At 43.6% G+C, this 15,918-nt stretch overlaps 1 protein-coding gene across 2 annotated transcripts; it reads left to right on the top strand.

The window, feature by feature from the left end:
* The first annotated feature begins 5,447 nt into the window (after positions 1-5,447).
* skilb (SKI-like proto-oncogene b) lies at positions 5,448-15,783 on the top strand. Of its 2 annotated transcripts, none has more exons than XM_017719231.2 (8): positions 5,448-5,630; positions 7,326-8,600; positions 11,527-11,604; positions 11,708-11,796; positions 12,057-12,244; positions 12,382-12,596; positions 13,064-13,279; positions 13,990-15,783. In XM_017719231.2, exons 2-8 carry the CDS (start codon positions 7,452-7,454, stop codon positions 14,194-14,196), a joined length of 2,142 nt encoding a protein of 713 aa, XP_017574720.1. In that variant the 5' UTR covers positions 5,448-5,630; positions 7,326-7,451; the 3' UTR covers positions 14,197-15,783. The 2 variants fall into 2 exon arrangements, with proteins under 2 accessions (XP_017574720.1, XP_017574721.1); XM_017719232.2 differs by having other exon boundaries at positions 5,448-5,635.
* Positions 15,784-15,918: the final 135 nt, after the last annotated feature.

The raw sequence follows: 15,918 nt of genomic DNA, 5'->3' as shown, positions 1-15,918 counted from the left end.
TGATGGATAATAAACTCGTTAATCTGCAGCTCTCATGCTTGTCCCATAGTCAGTAAGAGTGGCTTAGAAGAAGAATATTGACAAAGGAGTACTATTACAGTGTTATTACAAATGCGCAATATGTAATTGAGTTTCATTCATTCCGTTATGTCATGCTGTTCATTGCGGTCCTCGCAGTGTTGTGTTTTTCATCTGTTCCCTAGCAACAATGACTTCTCTTTCTCGCTCTCTTTTTTTGTTTTGTCATCTGTGTATATTCTGAGAGACGTCTACTTTGAAATTTCCTAAAATATAAACTCCTGCTGGCTGGAAGAGAGAGAGAATTAGGGAAAGAGAGAGAGAGAGAGAGAGAGAGAGAGAGAGAGAGGGAGAGAGAGAGAGAGAGAAAGAGAGAGAAAGAATGAAAGAGAGAATGAGAGAAAGAGATGGAGGGAGACAGAATGAGAGAAAGAGGGATGGAGAGGGAGAGAGAGAGAGAGAAAGAATGAGGGAGAGAATGAAAGGGAGGGAGAGAGAGAGAATGAGAGAGAATAAAAGAGAAAGAAAGAATGAGTGAGAGAATGAGAAAGAATGAAAGAGAATGAGAGAGAGAAAGCGGGATGGAGAGGGAGAGAGAGAGAGAGAAAGAAAGAGAGAATGAGAGAAAGGGAGGGAGAGAATAAAAGAAAGAAAGAATGAGAGAGAGAGAAAGAATGAGTGAGAGAGAATGAGAAAGAATGAAAGAGAATGAGAGAGAAAGCGGGATGGAGAGGGAGAGAGAGAGAAAGAAAGAGAGAATGAGAGCAAGGGAGGGAGAGAGAATAAAAGAAAGAAAGAATGAGAGAGAGAGAAAGAATGAGTGAGAGAGAATGAGAAAGAATGAAAGAGAATGAGAGAGAGAGAGAAAGAAAGAAAGAGAGTGAGAGAGAATGAGAGAGAAAGAATGAGAGAAAGAAAGAGAGAGAGAGAATGAGAGAAGGAGGGAGGGAGAGAGAGAATGAGAGAAGGAGGGATGGAGAGAGAGAATGAGAGAGAGGGAGAGAGAATGAGAGAAAGAGGGAGGGAGAGTTGTGTGTTACGAGATGAGCATGGAAAACCGAGGGAACAGGCAGTGAAGGCCAGCTGTGTTTTTCCTCAGTGTGGTTTAGCCTTACGCTCTTTTACCACACCATCACTCCCTGTACTATGTACCACGTAGTGCTGGGCTATAATTCTGGGTTTCGACTTGTATAAATGTTTAGACGGTGCAAGCATATGACAGTTTCGCTGAAGTGCAATGACATATGTGAAATAAAATAAAGTTCAAACATCTCTTGGATGGCCAAGATACTAATGAGTTACAAGGGGAAGTGGTTGAAATCTTCCCTCTGAAATTAGACCCTCAATTAAAGAGAGCATCACTTCATTAACAGCTACCAGCGCTGCTCTGTGGGCGACCCTGCCCGTCTGCAGTGACAGCAGAGGAGGGGAAAGCTCAGCTCCTCACTGCTGGGCTTTAGTTACATTAAGGGCATCATACGCCTTCATAGACGGGAGGGGGGGTATGACTATTATTGATTATCCCCAACCCTTAAATCTTCAGTGATATGAAGCTGAAGTCAGCTATTCTCCAGATTTTTATTCTTATTTTCCCATTCTACATTTCCTGTTCCACCTTAGATGGTGCAGTGTCAGATTATAACTACTAGCTACAGAGAAATCAGCATACTACTAGTGATTTTTATGCTTGTTATGAAGAAAAGGACATTGAAACGACATTAAACTAAGATAATACAACGGTTATCGTAATTTTTAAGAGAACATATTTATTTGAGGTTCGCTCATGCAGCCATCATTCTCTTTTTTCCTCATAACTCTGGAGTGTGAATCTGAAAAACCTCTGTCTGGAGGGCCATGTGGCCCTAACACTTCGCCCTACCCCTCTATCTCAACAAAATTGGGACACTCCACCCCGCGCAAAACGAAGGGGTAAGGGCTAAGAGGTAAGGGCGAGGAGTGAAATGGGACTTAGACTTAGGCCTTAACAACATATTGTTCTCCTAAATGCACAACATGTGTAACTTTTGTGCACTTTAAGGAATGCTCATTTAGTTATAAAGGTTAGGGTATTATTATTATTATTATTATTATTATTATTATTGTTATTATGGAAGTGGTTTTGATGTAATTTTGACCTGAGTTTGGACTGTTTAGAGAGTCTTGCTCATGAGAAAGCTGCAGCTGTGTTAATACTGCAACCAATTTTCCTATTTCTCTCAGCTTCACTTTCGGTTTTGTTCTTTCTTTAAGAAAAGCAGAGTTTGAGCATATCATCATTCCATATCATCATTAGGGTTTTGTTATACAACATTATTTAGCTAGCCACAACAGCTAGCACACTAACTAACTGATGGTACCTACTTCCATTTGGAATAATAAGGTTAATCATGTTATGGTTACACTGGTTGCACTTAAGATTAAGTGACCCTTATTAGTCCCACAACTGGGAAATTTCACCTCCGCATTTAACCCATCCGTGAAGTGAAACACCACATACACTCTAGCTAGTACACACACACACACACACTAGGGGGCAGTGAGCACACTTGCCCGGAGCGGTGGGCAGCCCAATCTGCAGCACCCGGGGAGCAGTTGGGGGTTGGGTGTCTTGCTCAAGTACACCTCAGTCATGTGATGTCAGCTCTGGGGATCAAACCGGCGACCTTCCGGTCACAAGGCTGGTTCCCTAACCTCCAGCCCATGACTGCCCCCCTACAAGTTGTGAATTAATTTAGCTAAGTTGTGGATTCATATATTAAACATTTTGGGGTAAGTTCATTTTGTGCCATTGCTACTTAGCTATTTCTTTAAAATGCTGAACTATTTTTAACCTCGGTGCCATCCCAGGAGTCTGTCTAGACAGCAGCACCAACAGGCTGCAGCAAAACAGCAACAAAGAAGGGAATTTTAGCTGGATAGCTTGTTCACCTGAAAATGGGGGTGGAAGTTGGACACAAGCCCTCAATGTGTTTACGGCCCAATATACAAAGATATATTAATGCAATCAATAACACGTCAACCACTAATGTTGTTTGTCTCCTGAAGCAGTGCGAAGAACTGGGCCTAGTGTCACTTGGCACTGCCTTTGGTTCATGAAAGGACAGTCGGTGGGTTAAAATGACCAAGTGTACTTTGCCCCAGTGTAGCAGTGATATAGTCAGTGCCCTATTATTGTTAGGCCTCCTACCAATACCAGTGGTCCAAGGGGAAAACTGCAAGCCCTCTTGAGATGAGAACACGACCGGTAGCTTCCCCAGGGATCCAGCCATGGAGAGCTCAAGACACCAACTCAAATCTGCTCTCAAACCAAACCTGAATCTCTGCTGAAAACTAAGCCTGTTAACTAAGCCAGAGATATTCCTGACTGTCAAAGGCACTGCCTCAATAGTCAAAGCTCAACATTGAAACTGGGCATTCCTCACATACACACCTTTTAATAAAGTCAAGAGTGTGATTTAGGTAAGAGTATATGCTACGGACATGTCTGTGACTTTTTTTTCATGTATTACTAATATTCATTGGCAGACTATGAATAAAATGTCCATAACAAAGATTATTTAAAATAGTTTGGTAGTGAACAAATTACACAAGTATAGATACAATCTAGAATATGCAAAATATGCCATCGCTGTTCTGGTTAGCTCTATGTGCAGCCATGCAACAACATGTATTTACATACAATTTATTACATATTATATACAAACACAATTCTTTAGGGGATGATATTAAAAGTGTTTTACAAGGACCAATAGCAAAGCCAACTGTTTTGACATTAAGGGCAAAAGAAGGACTTGTTTGCTTATGGCTTGAACTGCATAGCCTACATGCAGGTCAGCGTAAGCATTTCTTCTAGTATGACCCTGCTAAGTCATAATGGAAGTCTGCATAATCTTGATCGGTCAGTGCACAGGTGTTTCCTCTTGGAGCTTTTGAGTCACTGTGCCCTAGACAGGTCAGGGCGGAAGCCTATGTTAGATGTGCAGCATAGAAATGCAAAGTCTGATGCAAATTGGCCCTATTTGCATTATGCTAACAGAGAGATAGGACAGGAGAATCAGACAAAAGGGAATGCAAATGCTCGCCTGGTTTGAGTTAGCCATTTCACAAGACAAATACAGACACTACAGTAGACAGAATAGACAAAAAGAGATAGGACAGACAAAAGAGCACTCAGCAACACAATTGACTTGCGTATGTGCGTGGGAGCAGCAGTTGGGGTGTCAGTAGCAGACCTCCAGAGTTTCTAACAGACTGTTTACAATTTGTCCTTCAGTCTGATTTCGTCATTCGACATAACATCATCTGTCTTGCACGGTTACGTGACGTAGGGAATGTCCTACAGTCTGGAAATTTTTAGCGTCCAGTCAAAGTGTGTAAAGTAACACTTTACTGGGGGGGGGGGGGGGGGGGGGGTTGGGGGGGGGGGGTCCATTCAGCGCTCTCAGTCTTTGAAAAGCAGATGTAATACTAGTTTACACCAACAGACCACAGTTTAGGCGTGATCTCCATTTGATTTACAGCAGATTACATGTTCTTAATTGGGGAACACCTCTAGAAAAAAAAACCCAGAGTATTAATGACGTAGACTTGTCTAAACCAGTTTGGCATTTCAAATAAGTCAAGCTGTTGAAGCGTATTTGAAAACAGGGCAGTCTCAAACCGTTGTCTAGCCTTTCAGCAGATGATTTATCCTCATTTTATTATGGTGGATTATTTACTTAGTCTGTCCAAAGGATAATTACAGCAGTTTTATGAGGCTACTGTCTGTGTTAGCTATTCAAAATCTACTCTACTACTACTTCATTACACAAGTTATTTTCTAAATTCACATCATACGAGGTTCTACATTTCCAGACCATCTAGTGTTTTTACATAAATTAAACTGAAAGAATTCACACAGTATAAAATAGAGCTACTGCTAACGTTAACTGTGTAAGTAGGTCATACAAAGCGAATCAGTCCATTTGCTAGAGCTCATTTATTCACTCGTTTGTCTAGAAAGCCATACAACGCAGCAATAAGAGCAACCAACAGTCACGAAAAGTTAAAAACTCATTAATGGCCTGTCTGCCAGAACGTGAAAACCACAGACTGCGAGCCAGACTTCCTCTCTGCTAAGTCCTGCTGTCTAGCCGTGGCAGTCTCGGTCGCTGAGTGGGCGACGGGCGAATGACGTAGGTTGTCGGGTTGTGGGCGTAATTTGTTTCCCACCTGTATTCAGGAAACCTCCGCCCCCGCTGCGCTAGGATTGGTCAGCCGCTGAACCTCGCAGACAGCCCGCTCATATGAGTAAGAGCGTGAGCTACAGTACCACTGACCAATCCGATCCTAGAACGCGGAACGCCGCCAACCAATCAGAGCGAGGGTAGGCGGGGCGTGCCCTAAAACGGGTAGGTAAAAAATAACACCAAGGTCTATCACCATGAAGTGTTCGTCTCGGTGATTTAGTAGAGAGAGACGGAGACTCGAATGCAGGCTGCGTCGGAGGGTAAACCCCTTACAGCCAGCTTAAAAGCGCTACAGTCATTCGTACGGTCGTATTTTCTCGCCCAGATGAGGAACATTATCTTAAACTAAAAGAGGGTCGTTCTTTAAACGTCTCGGCTGGAAAGGTAAGGTACGATTAAAGGGTCTTTGCGTTGTTTTTTTTCTCCCTTCACTGGATGTGTCTTCTCATAATTGTGATCAGATAACAACATGTATTGGTGTCAGCTTTTAATTGGCTCGTCTAAAGCGTTTAATAAGCGCTCATGTTGGATTCAAACTGTTTAAATAATGTAAGGTAACCTATAGACCCAGAATAATCTTGAAGACAGGCATTTTATTTTTTTTTCCATTTGGCTCAAGTTTAAGGTTTTACCGTTGACTGAAATGTGTCTGCTGGAAAATTCACTCGATAGTGGAGCCATTTGGCTGGTGGGCTGTGTGTGTGATTGTGGTCTCCAGCCTACAGCAGGCTGGGCAAATCACGGTTTATCGTTGCAGTGGCTGGCCAAGGAGGAAAAAACGAATGCTTTTCTCTGACATTGGATTGGTATTTGTTTAAAATGCTGGATGTTGAACTTTTTCACAAATGGTCATATATGGGGGGGGGGGGCTCCACGATTTGTTGTGAAATGCAGAGCTTGTCTTCGGGAGGCTGGATGGGGGTTGTCCCGTAAAGGGCTGTGGAGGGCTGGTGAATGTCATTACCACAGCAGAGGGGGGGAGGGGGAGCTCTGGCTGTGAGTAAGCTCCAGTTGTAGGAGGGGGTGGAATGTCTGTCACTTGCAGCTTCATCGGTGTGTGTCATTTTTTTTTGAAGCTCTGAAAGATGTGGTGAAATCGCAGAGGCTCTGCACAGTAGATAGCTTTTTTTGACATTTATGTTGCTGACATTTATGTAGAAACAAGGCAGTGCCGTACCCTGCATTAGAGCTTTAAAGCAGTGCAGTGGCTTTGCACTTTCTGTGCAGTCTTATGTATTTTACAGAGTTGCTTTAAGTCCAGTGGTTCACTCCAGGTTTATGGGATTCACTTCAACTTTGGTGGAACTGCAGATTTTCTTTGGTCAAGGAAAATAAAAGGTGCATTCAGAACCCAAGAACCCCAGAAATGCAGTAGCCTCAGTATCAGTTGTTCTGAGTTCACCAGAGTCTGTCGCAGTTGCTGTACAGAGGACCTGACCAGGGCAGTTGTGCAATAATATCCAAAAATGTTTGGCTGGCAGCTCTCAAATCTCACTTGAGGATTTCCCTAGAACATGCAAACAAATTCCACGCAGGGAGTCAACGTTGGCTTTTCTTGGGAAAATATTCTGGGAAGAATATTTCGAGATATCTTGAGTTTTTTTTTTCTTACAGTAAATCAGTGAAAGTGGTCTGAGAATGGCGTCATCTGGAAAATGGGGCCAGAAATATAGCAAACGTCATGGATAGATGTGGTTCAATATTTTAGTTACTGCAGCAATGACTGTTTGTACTTAACACTATTAAGTGTTCCTTGGCTTTTAGGGTAGCGAGAACAGAAATACGTGGGCCGGTTGCATGTCAATGGAAAAATGAGATGATTCTGTTTAGGCCTTCCATAATATAATAAACTGTTTAACATCAATGAATTGAGGGCATTGCTGTATGATGAAAGTAAATCTGCAAAAAATCTAGACATCTAAATCTCTCAACCTTCGTAGACCAATTCATACAAACCCACAATATTTTCTATAGATGAATTCCTTTATGACTCATTCTGAATTCCCTACGATGACTAATAAAAAATGCATACTTCTTGAAGCCAGTCTGATCTTTAAACATCGCTGATTTTTTTTTCAGAATTCATTTACAAGCTTGAAGTTCAGACCAACACAATGATTCTCAACCTTTAAAAAAAGTTCTGAGTGACAGTCAGCTCACTTTGTGTTATTGAAGATCAGTCATCGATATCTCAGTTGAAGCAATATGGCTATGGTCCAGAATAACCGTCCTCATCCTGACAAGGAGCAGGCTCTCCACAGAGTCCCACTGAAGAGGCTGATGCGAGAGAAACCGATGGAAGCAGCCCCGATAAAGAAACGAGTGATGGCTGCCCTTAACTTATCATGCAAAAAGGAGTCATTGTCATTATCATCAACCCTAAAGCCTATCATAAAGACTGAGCACATGGAAAAGGACTCCTCATTTCTGGGCTGCGGCCGTGACCTCAGCTATCAGCAAGACTCCAAGGCGAAGGATGGACAGGAGAGCGCTTTGGACCTAAGCCCGGCCTTGAGGCACACCCTGGCCCAGTTCACTTTGAGCAGCCAGTGCTCTCTAGGCGGCCCTGCTGCATTCTCTGGCCAGCACAGCCAGGATAAGCTGGCCCCTTTGCTTACCCAGGCCAACGTGGGTGGAGGCCCCCTGCTGGTGCCACCAGACAGCTCCACAGAGCTTGTGGTGTGCAATCTGGAGGGCGAAACCATCTCTTGCTTTTCGGTGGGGGGTGAACTGCGTCTTTGCTTGCCTCAAGTGCTGAACACAGTCCTGCGAGACTTCTCTCTTCAGCAGATCAACTCAGTGTGTGACCAGCTCTACTTGTATTGCTCCCGCTGTGATGCCTCCCAGCTGCATGTTCTCAAAGTGTTGGGCATCTTACCACCTGGGGCACCTTCTTGTGGCCTCATCACACTCACAGACGCCCAACGCCTCTGCAACACTCTACTACATCCGGGCGAAAGCAACGGCCCGGCTGGGCTGCTCAAGGGTCACTTAGCTGGCGAAGAGGAGGAGAGAGAGGTCGAAGAGGCTGGAGCCTTTTGGGTGGAACACCAGTGCTTGGGGAAGTGCCAAGGCCTGTTTGTGCCTTGCCTCTATGCAAGCCCTGGCTCTCCATGCATCCGCTGCTCACAGTGTCGCCGGCTTTACTGCCCCGAGCGTTTCGTCATGCACTCACACTGGCAGCCCGACAAGCGCACGTGCCACTGGGGCTTTGACTCGGCCAAGTGGGCCTGCTACCTGCAGCTCGGACGCAGGTACCAGGGGACGGCTGAGGAGGCCAAGCTGAAGCAGCTGTTGGAAACAGTGAAGCTGAAGTTCTGCAGCATACAGCTGGACACCAAGCAGCCACATCTGGTAAGTGTCTATATATTTACTCAGTTTGAGTAGGGAATGCAGTGTTCACTGGGAGAAAACTCAAACTTTCACTCCTTATTCTTTCACATAGGTTCTTTCCTTGCACACATTTGTTTAGAAAAATAGTTCTTTAAAAAAAACACCCATTTTTAGAAAAATAGTTCTTCTATGGCATCACTTGAAATAAACCCTTTTACCTAGCTTTCATACTGTTTAGTAAGTAATTCATAGTAGTTACTGGATACACACACACATTTTCTAAGCCGTTTCTCGCTCAGGGTCGGGGGGGGGGTGGGGGGGGTGCTGGAGCCTATCCCAGCGGTCATTGGTCGCCAGTCCTCGCAGGGCAGACAGACATACACATTCACACCTAGGGGCAATTTGCCATGTCCAATTGGCCTGACTGCATGTCTTTGGGAAGAAACTGGAGAACACTGGAGAACATGCAAACTCCACACAGACAGGACCCTGGTCACCCGGCCGGGGAATCGAACCCAGGCCCTTCTTGCTGTGAAGCGATGGGCTACCCACCGCGCCGCTGTGCCGCCCAGTTACTGGATAATAAGTCTCAAAATGAATAGCTGAAATTTATGCCTGTAGTTTCATGCCAGACATGTTTGTTTGCTCATGTCTAGGTTTGTCAAAATATGGCTTGACTGACATACTTAAGATATAAAGAGATAAAGAGATAAAGCATACTGTGAAGAATAATGCATGAGATTTTAGAATGGCAGAAACAGATGGTGAAAATAAGTTCTCTAGATTTACACAATTTGCACAAATTTTGAGCCTTAAGAATCTCCCTACAAGCTGTCACAACAGAACAGTTTGTAGCAGAGAACTGGGACATGCGCAAGGGACAGCTTTTGTCTCCATAGCCGACTGTAAACTAAACAGCAAACTTTGACTCGTGCTACGTAAGGCAGAGCCAGGCCATGTGTGCTAAGAGCAGGCGTTTCCCCCAGAGGAAGCCGCTGGACACAGTTCAGGCAGGGTCGCCTGGCTCTCAAGCTCCGACTGACAGAGTCTGCACAAACAGCAGGAACCACGGCAACAGGGCAGAGAAACAGAGGAGAAACTGAGTGGGAGGGGAGTGGGCGGGAGAGAGAGAGAGAGAGAGAGAGAGAGAGAGGGAAAAAAGACAGAGATGAGGAAAGAGTGGGAGACAGAAAGAGAGAAAGAAAGCAAGAGAGGCCAGGGCAGTCCGTCACATGTGCCTGAAGCTTGCAGCTCCCCTTCGCGGGCCCAGCATTCACCTCACAGGACTTGCCTCCTATCCAATGAAAACAGAGACCCTCAGTCCCGGCTTCCCTTGCAGCCAATGAGCGTTCAGAACACTCAGTCAATTCCCATCTCATTACATAATGGTTAGCCAGAGACTAAACAACAGCGGCCGGCGACTGTACTTCTGGGAACGCAGCTCTGTGTCTGAGGACACAGACACCACTGGTAGTTTGAATTAAACATTGAATGCGGACTGACTGTGACAGAGTAATCATTACAGACAGCAGACAAAACATCCGTATGAGAAAAAAAGGGAAGTTACTCAAAGACGTGAAGACATATGGTGTAACCTGTGTCAAATACACACAGTGGATCGTAATGAGAGCAGACAGGGGACCTTTGGACTTGGCTTTCTGCCACAGCCTATGAAGGAGTGATTGAATGTGCTTATTTTTGTCCCAGCCACTAGTAACATTCTCTCAGATAAGAGATGGAATTGTCTGGGTTTTCTGACACAAATAGCAACACCCTATGATAAAACTAGCGCACAGTAATTTCGGATTCCATAAAGAAGGAATTTTAAAAACCTTATTGTGCTCCAAAGACAGCAGTATTCACAGTACAGCAGTTAATGTTTTCCTATAACCCCTTAAAACCTGAAAACCTGTGTGTGGACCCGCACCTGAATTCCACACCCTAAGGACTACATAATTTCCATTTTAGCTACCTGTTATATATTAATCCTAATAATAAAAATGATAGGCCTTGGGTTTAAAAAGCCCTAGCATTAATGTTTTTGCAGCATATTTTCTAACTGTATCTTACCATAGACAATTTACGGAAACATTTCAGACTGTGTCACGTGGTAGAGTTAATGGGAGTGGATCCATGTCTCATAAAGTTGAGCTGAGGCCATGGCAGGAAAGGCTAATTGATCAGGCCCATGGGCAAGTCTGGCGCGACTGAACTATTTCAGCGAGGTCACTGATAAGCTATATGAGTGCTCTACTGCTGGGAGAATGACTGGACTGCTTGCGTCACATGTTGTAAATAACTGTGTGGAGCCCTCACGCTGCGAGGGCCACGTGACGGCTCTCAGACTCGCTCAGACACACACACACGCATAGTCGCGCACACACTGGCTCGCTCAAGAGACGTCTGGAGTCCTTACACATGACTTCATGCATGAAAGCTTTGCAGCCAAAAATGTTCAAACCTGCAATGCCTGTTAAGTTTCCAAGAGACATAAACTAAAACATTCCGGTGTGATAACAATCTCAGTATCTACATGATTTGGGTTCCAGATAAAGCTGTCTGCAGGGTAAAGCGCTTGTTGTTTGAATGAACTACAGTGTTTGTGTTTATAAAGACCATCAACAGCGATTGATATACCATATCCAGAATAATGGCAGTTTTGTCCTCGGGCGTGTAGCTTTAGTTATATCTTTCCCCAGAGGCTTCTAAAGAGCGCGTAAGGTGTACTGACTGGTGGATTTCTATGTTCCTGGCTCCTTATGTAAGATACTTCCATTTTTTCCTTCGTTCTGCTCTCATTCATACATGCCTTCCCGTCTGCAAACAGAAAGAGAGCATGGCAGGGCCTCTGTGTGCCTTAAGGAAACATTCAGAACCACCAGAGCTAATCCTGCCTCCATGCTGTGCCACGCAGTACTGACATACTATCCCTGTTTGTGTTCTGTAGGAGACTGCCCAAGTACAGGAGGGATTAAATCTCTGTTCTGGGAAAGAGAAGCTGTGCGAGAGTAGCTCTGAGGGAAAGGTAGTGCACTCACCTGCAATAAACTCTGTCTGTGTCTTTCATCGCATTTCCTTGTAGACATGAAACCAGACCAACGGGTTCTTTTTTTGTCTCTCCCATGCAGGCAGTGCCTTTGCCCTCTTATGTGTTTGACCCCTGTCTGCTCGCCAATTTGAAGGAGGACCCCAGGCACCATGAGCTCATGTGGCAAAGGTACAAGACGTTTATCGAAAACATTCACGCGAAAATGTTTTTTTCATTCATTAAACTGCTAGTAAATACTTTAAAGACTACTTCAAATTATTGCTGCTGTCTCGAGGTAACGTTAGTAAAAGACATATGGGACATATTTATTATAAAGAGATATTTATTGCCATCCTAACCGCTGCAACTTGTAACACTGCGTTATTTAAATACTAGCCGTAATTAGTAATCTCACCTAGAGCTAATGGTTCTATTGGCACTCTTTCCAGTTGGTACCTTTACATGCATGACAAGCTGGCCAATTCCAATATGAGTTCTGGCTGTGTTGCTGGGAAAGACGTGGAGACATTCAGAGCGGAGAGGCTAGGAAGCCTGCTCAAACATGGACACAGCCAGGAGAACAAGACGCTGGCTCAGGATGGGGAGGAGACTGAGCCCAAAGAATCTGCTGGTGCAGGTCTGTTGTCATGCAGCTGTGTGAATTGTGAACGAACGATGATGCGTCCAATTACTGTGCGAATGGTTCAACAGCGTCCAACTTTCTCCTGAAATCATGTTTTTTTTTTCCCCTTACGCTTTTCTTGGTTTCTACAGGGCGGAAAAAAACAAGTTGCTTGTCTGGCCAATTGCAACGCAACAGTCCAGACGAGTGGCCGCGTGTTTCCATAGAAACGCCCGCGTGCGAGAAGTCTTTCAGTGGCAGTCTTGAGGAGAACAAGGACAGCATGGTGGTGGAGGTGCTTCAGATGTACAATGCTCAGCATGAGAAGCTTCAGTCAACGCTCCGCAGGCAGCAACAGCTGGAAAAGGTTTGCCCTATATGACATTCGTACTACATGTGTGGTTGTGGCTTCACAAACACAACATCTTTTCTTTAAGCCCAGAGCACCTCACCCCAAAGACCTCCAACAAAAGCCAGCACACCCAAACGCTGGATTGGTGCGCCATACCTGTTTGTGAATGTCGGGATTCTTTCGAATTATCTCCCCCGTTCATAAAATTCTAGAACGTTCTTCAGCATTCGGTGTTCTAGAATGTTCTCCCCCATTCATACTGCTCTGGAACGTTCTCCCTCCGTTAACATTGTGTTCTCCATTCACACTATTGCAGAATGTTTGTCCCATTCACACGGATTCATTTGCCAACAGAATAAAGCTGTAATATTAGAGTGTTGGGTGTTTGTTCGGTCAGCGTGCACTGGGCTTGAGTCCATGTTTGTCGTTGAATATAACTCACCTGAGTTCGACCTGACCTCCTCTTTGCCCTTGGGAAGCAGGAGCTGCAGGCTTTGCGCAGGGATGAGGCGGCAGAACAGCGCAGCCTGCACGGTGAACTGGAGGTGGTACAGACAGAGCATGCCCAAAAGCTGGGGGAAGTGCAGGAGGAGCAGAGGAAGCTCAAGTGCAGGCTGGAGCAGCTGAGACAGCAGGGCTGCAGGTGCAGAGAGCAGCAGGGGGCCGAGCAACAGCAAGAGAGCCATTACGCCACACAGGTAGGACACGTTTACAGCTTATGCTCCCTGTGGACTATAAGAGACGCCTGCCGTCTGCTAAGGGAAAATAAAATATTAAAATAATGCAATAAAAAATTGTGATTCATGCGTACAGTAATGAGAATTTTGCTTTTATTATTTTTGTCGCTTAAGCATGCATGTATCACGTCTTAGATTTTATCAGCTTATGACTATAGTGTTGTGTGGAAACTACTGCCCCCTGCTGGGTTTTGTCCCAAGAGAAGGAATTTGGTTTAGTGTTTACTCTAATGCAGGGGTGCCCAGCCTTGGTCGTGGAATTAGTCCAGCCCAGTTTGGTGATTTCCCTGCTTTAGCACACCAGGTAAACCTGGTGATTAACCCGTAGATGTCAGTTATCGACAGTGATAACAAAAGCATGGTGTCATTTCATAGTAATTATTTCTCACTCATAGAAAGTCTTTGAAACTAGTGGAGAAATTCTGTCGGAATTGATTGACCTCAGAAATGTTGGAAGCGCAGATTCGAACCCATTCATACCGAATGTAAAACTTATGTAAATGCAATTGTTTGGGTAACATACATAAATATATAAATAATAATGTTATTACATTTGTTTAGTACAGCAAGTGACAGTAATAACTAAAGGTCAGCTGATGACTTAAAACCTAGTTGAGCACTCTAACTGATCCATGACTCACTTTTTTTTTAAACCATGTTTGCGTGTGTAGTTATCAGAGCTGCGCAAGAGGTTGGACCGTGCCGAGGAGGACCGGGAAGAGCTGCAGGAGGAACTTCGTAGGGAGAGGGAGGCCAGAGAGAAGCTGGAGCGCACCATCGCTGAGCTCAAACAGCAAATGAAGGAGTCTGTACCTGCTTCTACGATGGACAGCCCCCTCTCGAGCTCTTCTGATGCTCTGATGTCTCCAACTCTGTAATTTGGCCTCCAGATCATTTAGCACCATTAACATCTTCATAACTCTGACCAAGTTTTATTTCGGGACGTTTTTTGACCTTGCAATTTTATAGCCAAATTAGTTTTTATCGTAGGTGAAGAGATAGCCAAAGCCTCAAATCTCACTGATTTGGGTCTTCATAAAGAAAACATTACCGTTTCACACAATGCATTATGTGCAGACGAACACAACAAACAACATCCTGGGTTAGTCGTCCGTTCTGTGGAATAAATCTGATTATACGGAGCATTAAAGTGCTTTTTTAACAGCAATTTTTCTTTGTATGTAAGTTCTCACACATTACTAGAAACCCCCCAATGTGTGTGAATGTCATCCTTTGACCTGCACGTGTGTAATCAGCACCATTTATTAGTCAGTGCAATGACTACTGTTGGTAGAAAAAGATGCAATTCTGAATTACACTTGTTTAAAAAATGATAACCTGTGATATAATGTTTATAAAAGTATTTATTGTTTTATTGACAAATGTTATGTGAGCTAAACCCTTGTAAAATGATACATACTTAAAGGTACGCTAAATAATTTGTAGCTTTTAGCTGCTGGTATCGCCACTCGCCATACGACTCGTCATCACACGGAAACGAGATGTGGCATTCGGAATGAACCTGACCGCTGAAAAACAACTCGGAGGTATCTGGGAAGCTCTGCGGCTTGTCGCCATGTAACATTCCACCCCTAACTGTTAAAGCCACGTCCGTTTTTCATGACGTCCTATCACATTTGAATAGAAGATTTTATTTGGTGTACCTTTAAGATTTTTTTCTTTGCGAGATGCATTTATATTTTACGTATATATGCACAGTTTGAATGTACAATATGTATGCATGTATGTATGCTAAAATATATGGATATGTTAATGGAGTTTACACCATGGTATGAATTTAAAAGAAAAAAAAAAAAGAAAATGATGTATATAAATGTTTTGTAAACCATTTCTTATTAATGTTGTACATCCTCTGAGATTTTCTGATACTTTCTGTTCATATTGTTCTGTTTCTTTTTTTTTTTTTTTTGGAAATTTTTAACAAATTAACACGTTTATGTTAGTAAAGGCAGAAAAATGGTATAAAATGCTCTTTATATTGTCAAATAATTTACTATTAATTGCAAGAAATTATATCGATAACGGTATCACATTGTGTTATAAGTTTAGATAAACAGGGTTTACTCAACATATGCCATGAGAGCGACATGACGTTTGTATGTGAGAATGAACTGATTTTCTGAGATCTGTTAGGCTCTCTTATTGACAATCAGAGGGAATATCTCCGATTCCTTGGACATAAACACTTAAGAATGAGCTGAAGAAATTGTTGCTACCTCAGGTGAACATATAAATATAAATATATATATATAAGCTGTATATCTGTGTTTCGTACAGTATGAACTGAAAGAGAAGAAGATGGGAGTATTTTGGCAGCCTGAACTAATTACCTCTGTGCTGTTTCTATGCTGCTTTATGGGCTAAGTGTTACTGGCTTCTTCATGTGAGCTGAACGAGAGATGCATGTATAAAATTAAAAAAGAAAAAAAAGAGGTTTCCCCTAATAAGTATGCTGAGTATTTCTTTACCCACCTTTCACGCTCCTGTGTGCCGATATTTCATTGGATTTCTCCCTGATGCCATTGCTTGTGTCTGTATGGTGCGAGATGCCACTTCTGTCCTACCTCCACCTGTGATTA

Source organism: Pygocentrus nattereri, chromosome 24 (genome assembly GCF_015220715.1).
Source record: "Pygocentrus nattereri isolate fPygNat1 chromosome 24, fPygNat1.pri, whole genome shotgun sequence".
Classification (NCBI taxonomy): domain Eukaryota; kingdom Metazoa; phylum Chordata; class Actinopteri; order Characiformes; family Serrasalmidae; genus Pygocentrus; species Pygocentrus nattereri.
The sequence above is the reverse complement of the archived record's forward strand: the minus strand, read 5'-3'. Positions and strand labels throughout refer to the sequence as shown.

Bases quoted from the DNA above. Each gene is read 5' to 3' on its own strand.
- skilb (XM_017719231.2), top strand. From the start codon at position 7,452: ATGGCTATGGTCCAGAATAACCGTCCTCATCCTGACAAGGAGCAGGCT. The intron at 8,601-11,526 runs GTAAGTGTCTAT...TGTGTTCTGTAG, and splicing joins ACACCAAGCAGCCACATCTG to GAGACTGCCCAAGTACAGGA. The intron at 11,605-11,707 runs GTAGTGCACTCA...TCTCCCATGCAG, and splicing joins AGAGTAGCTCTGAGGGAAAG to GCAGTGCCTTTGCCCTCTTA.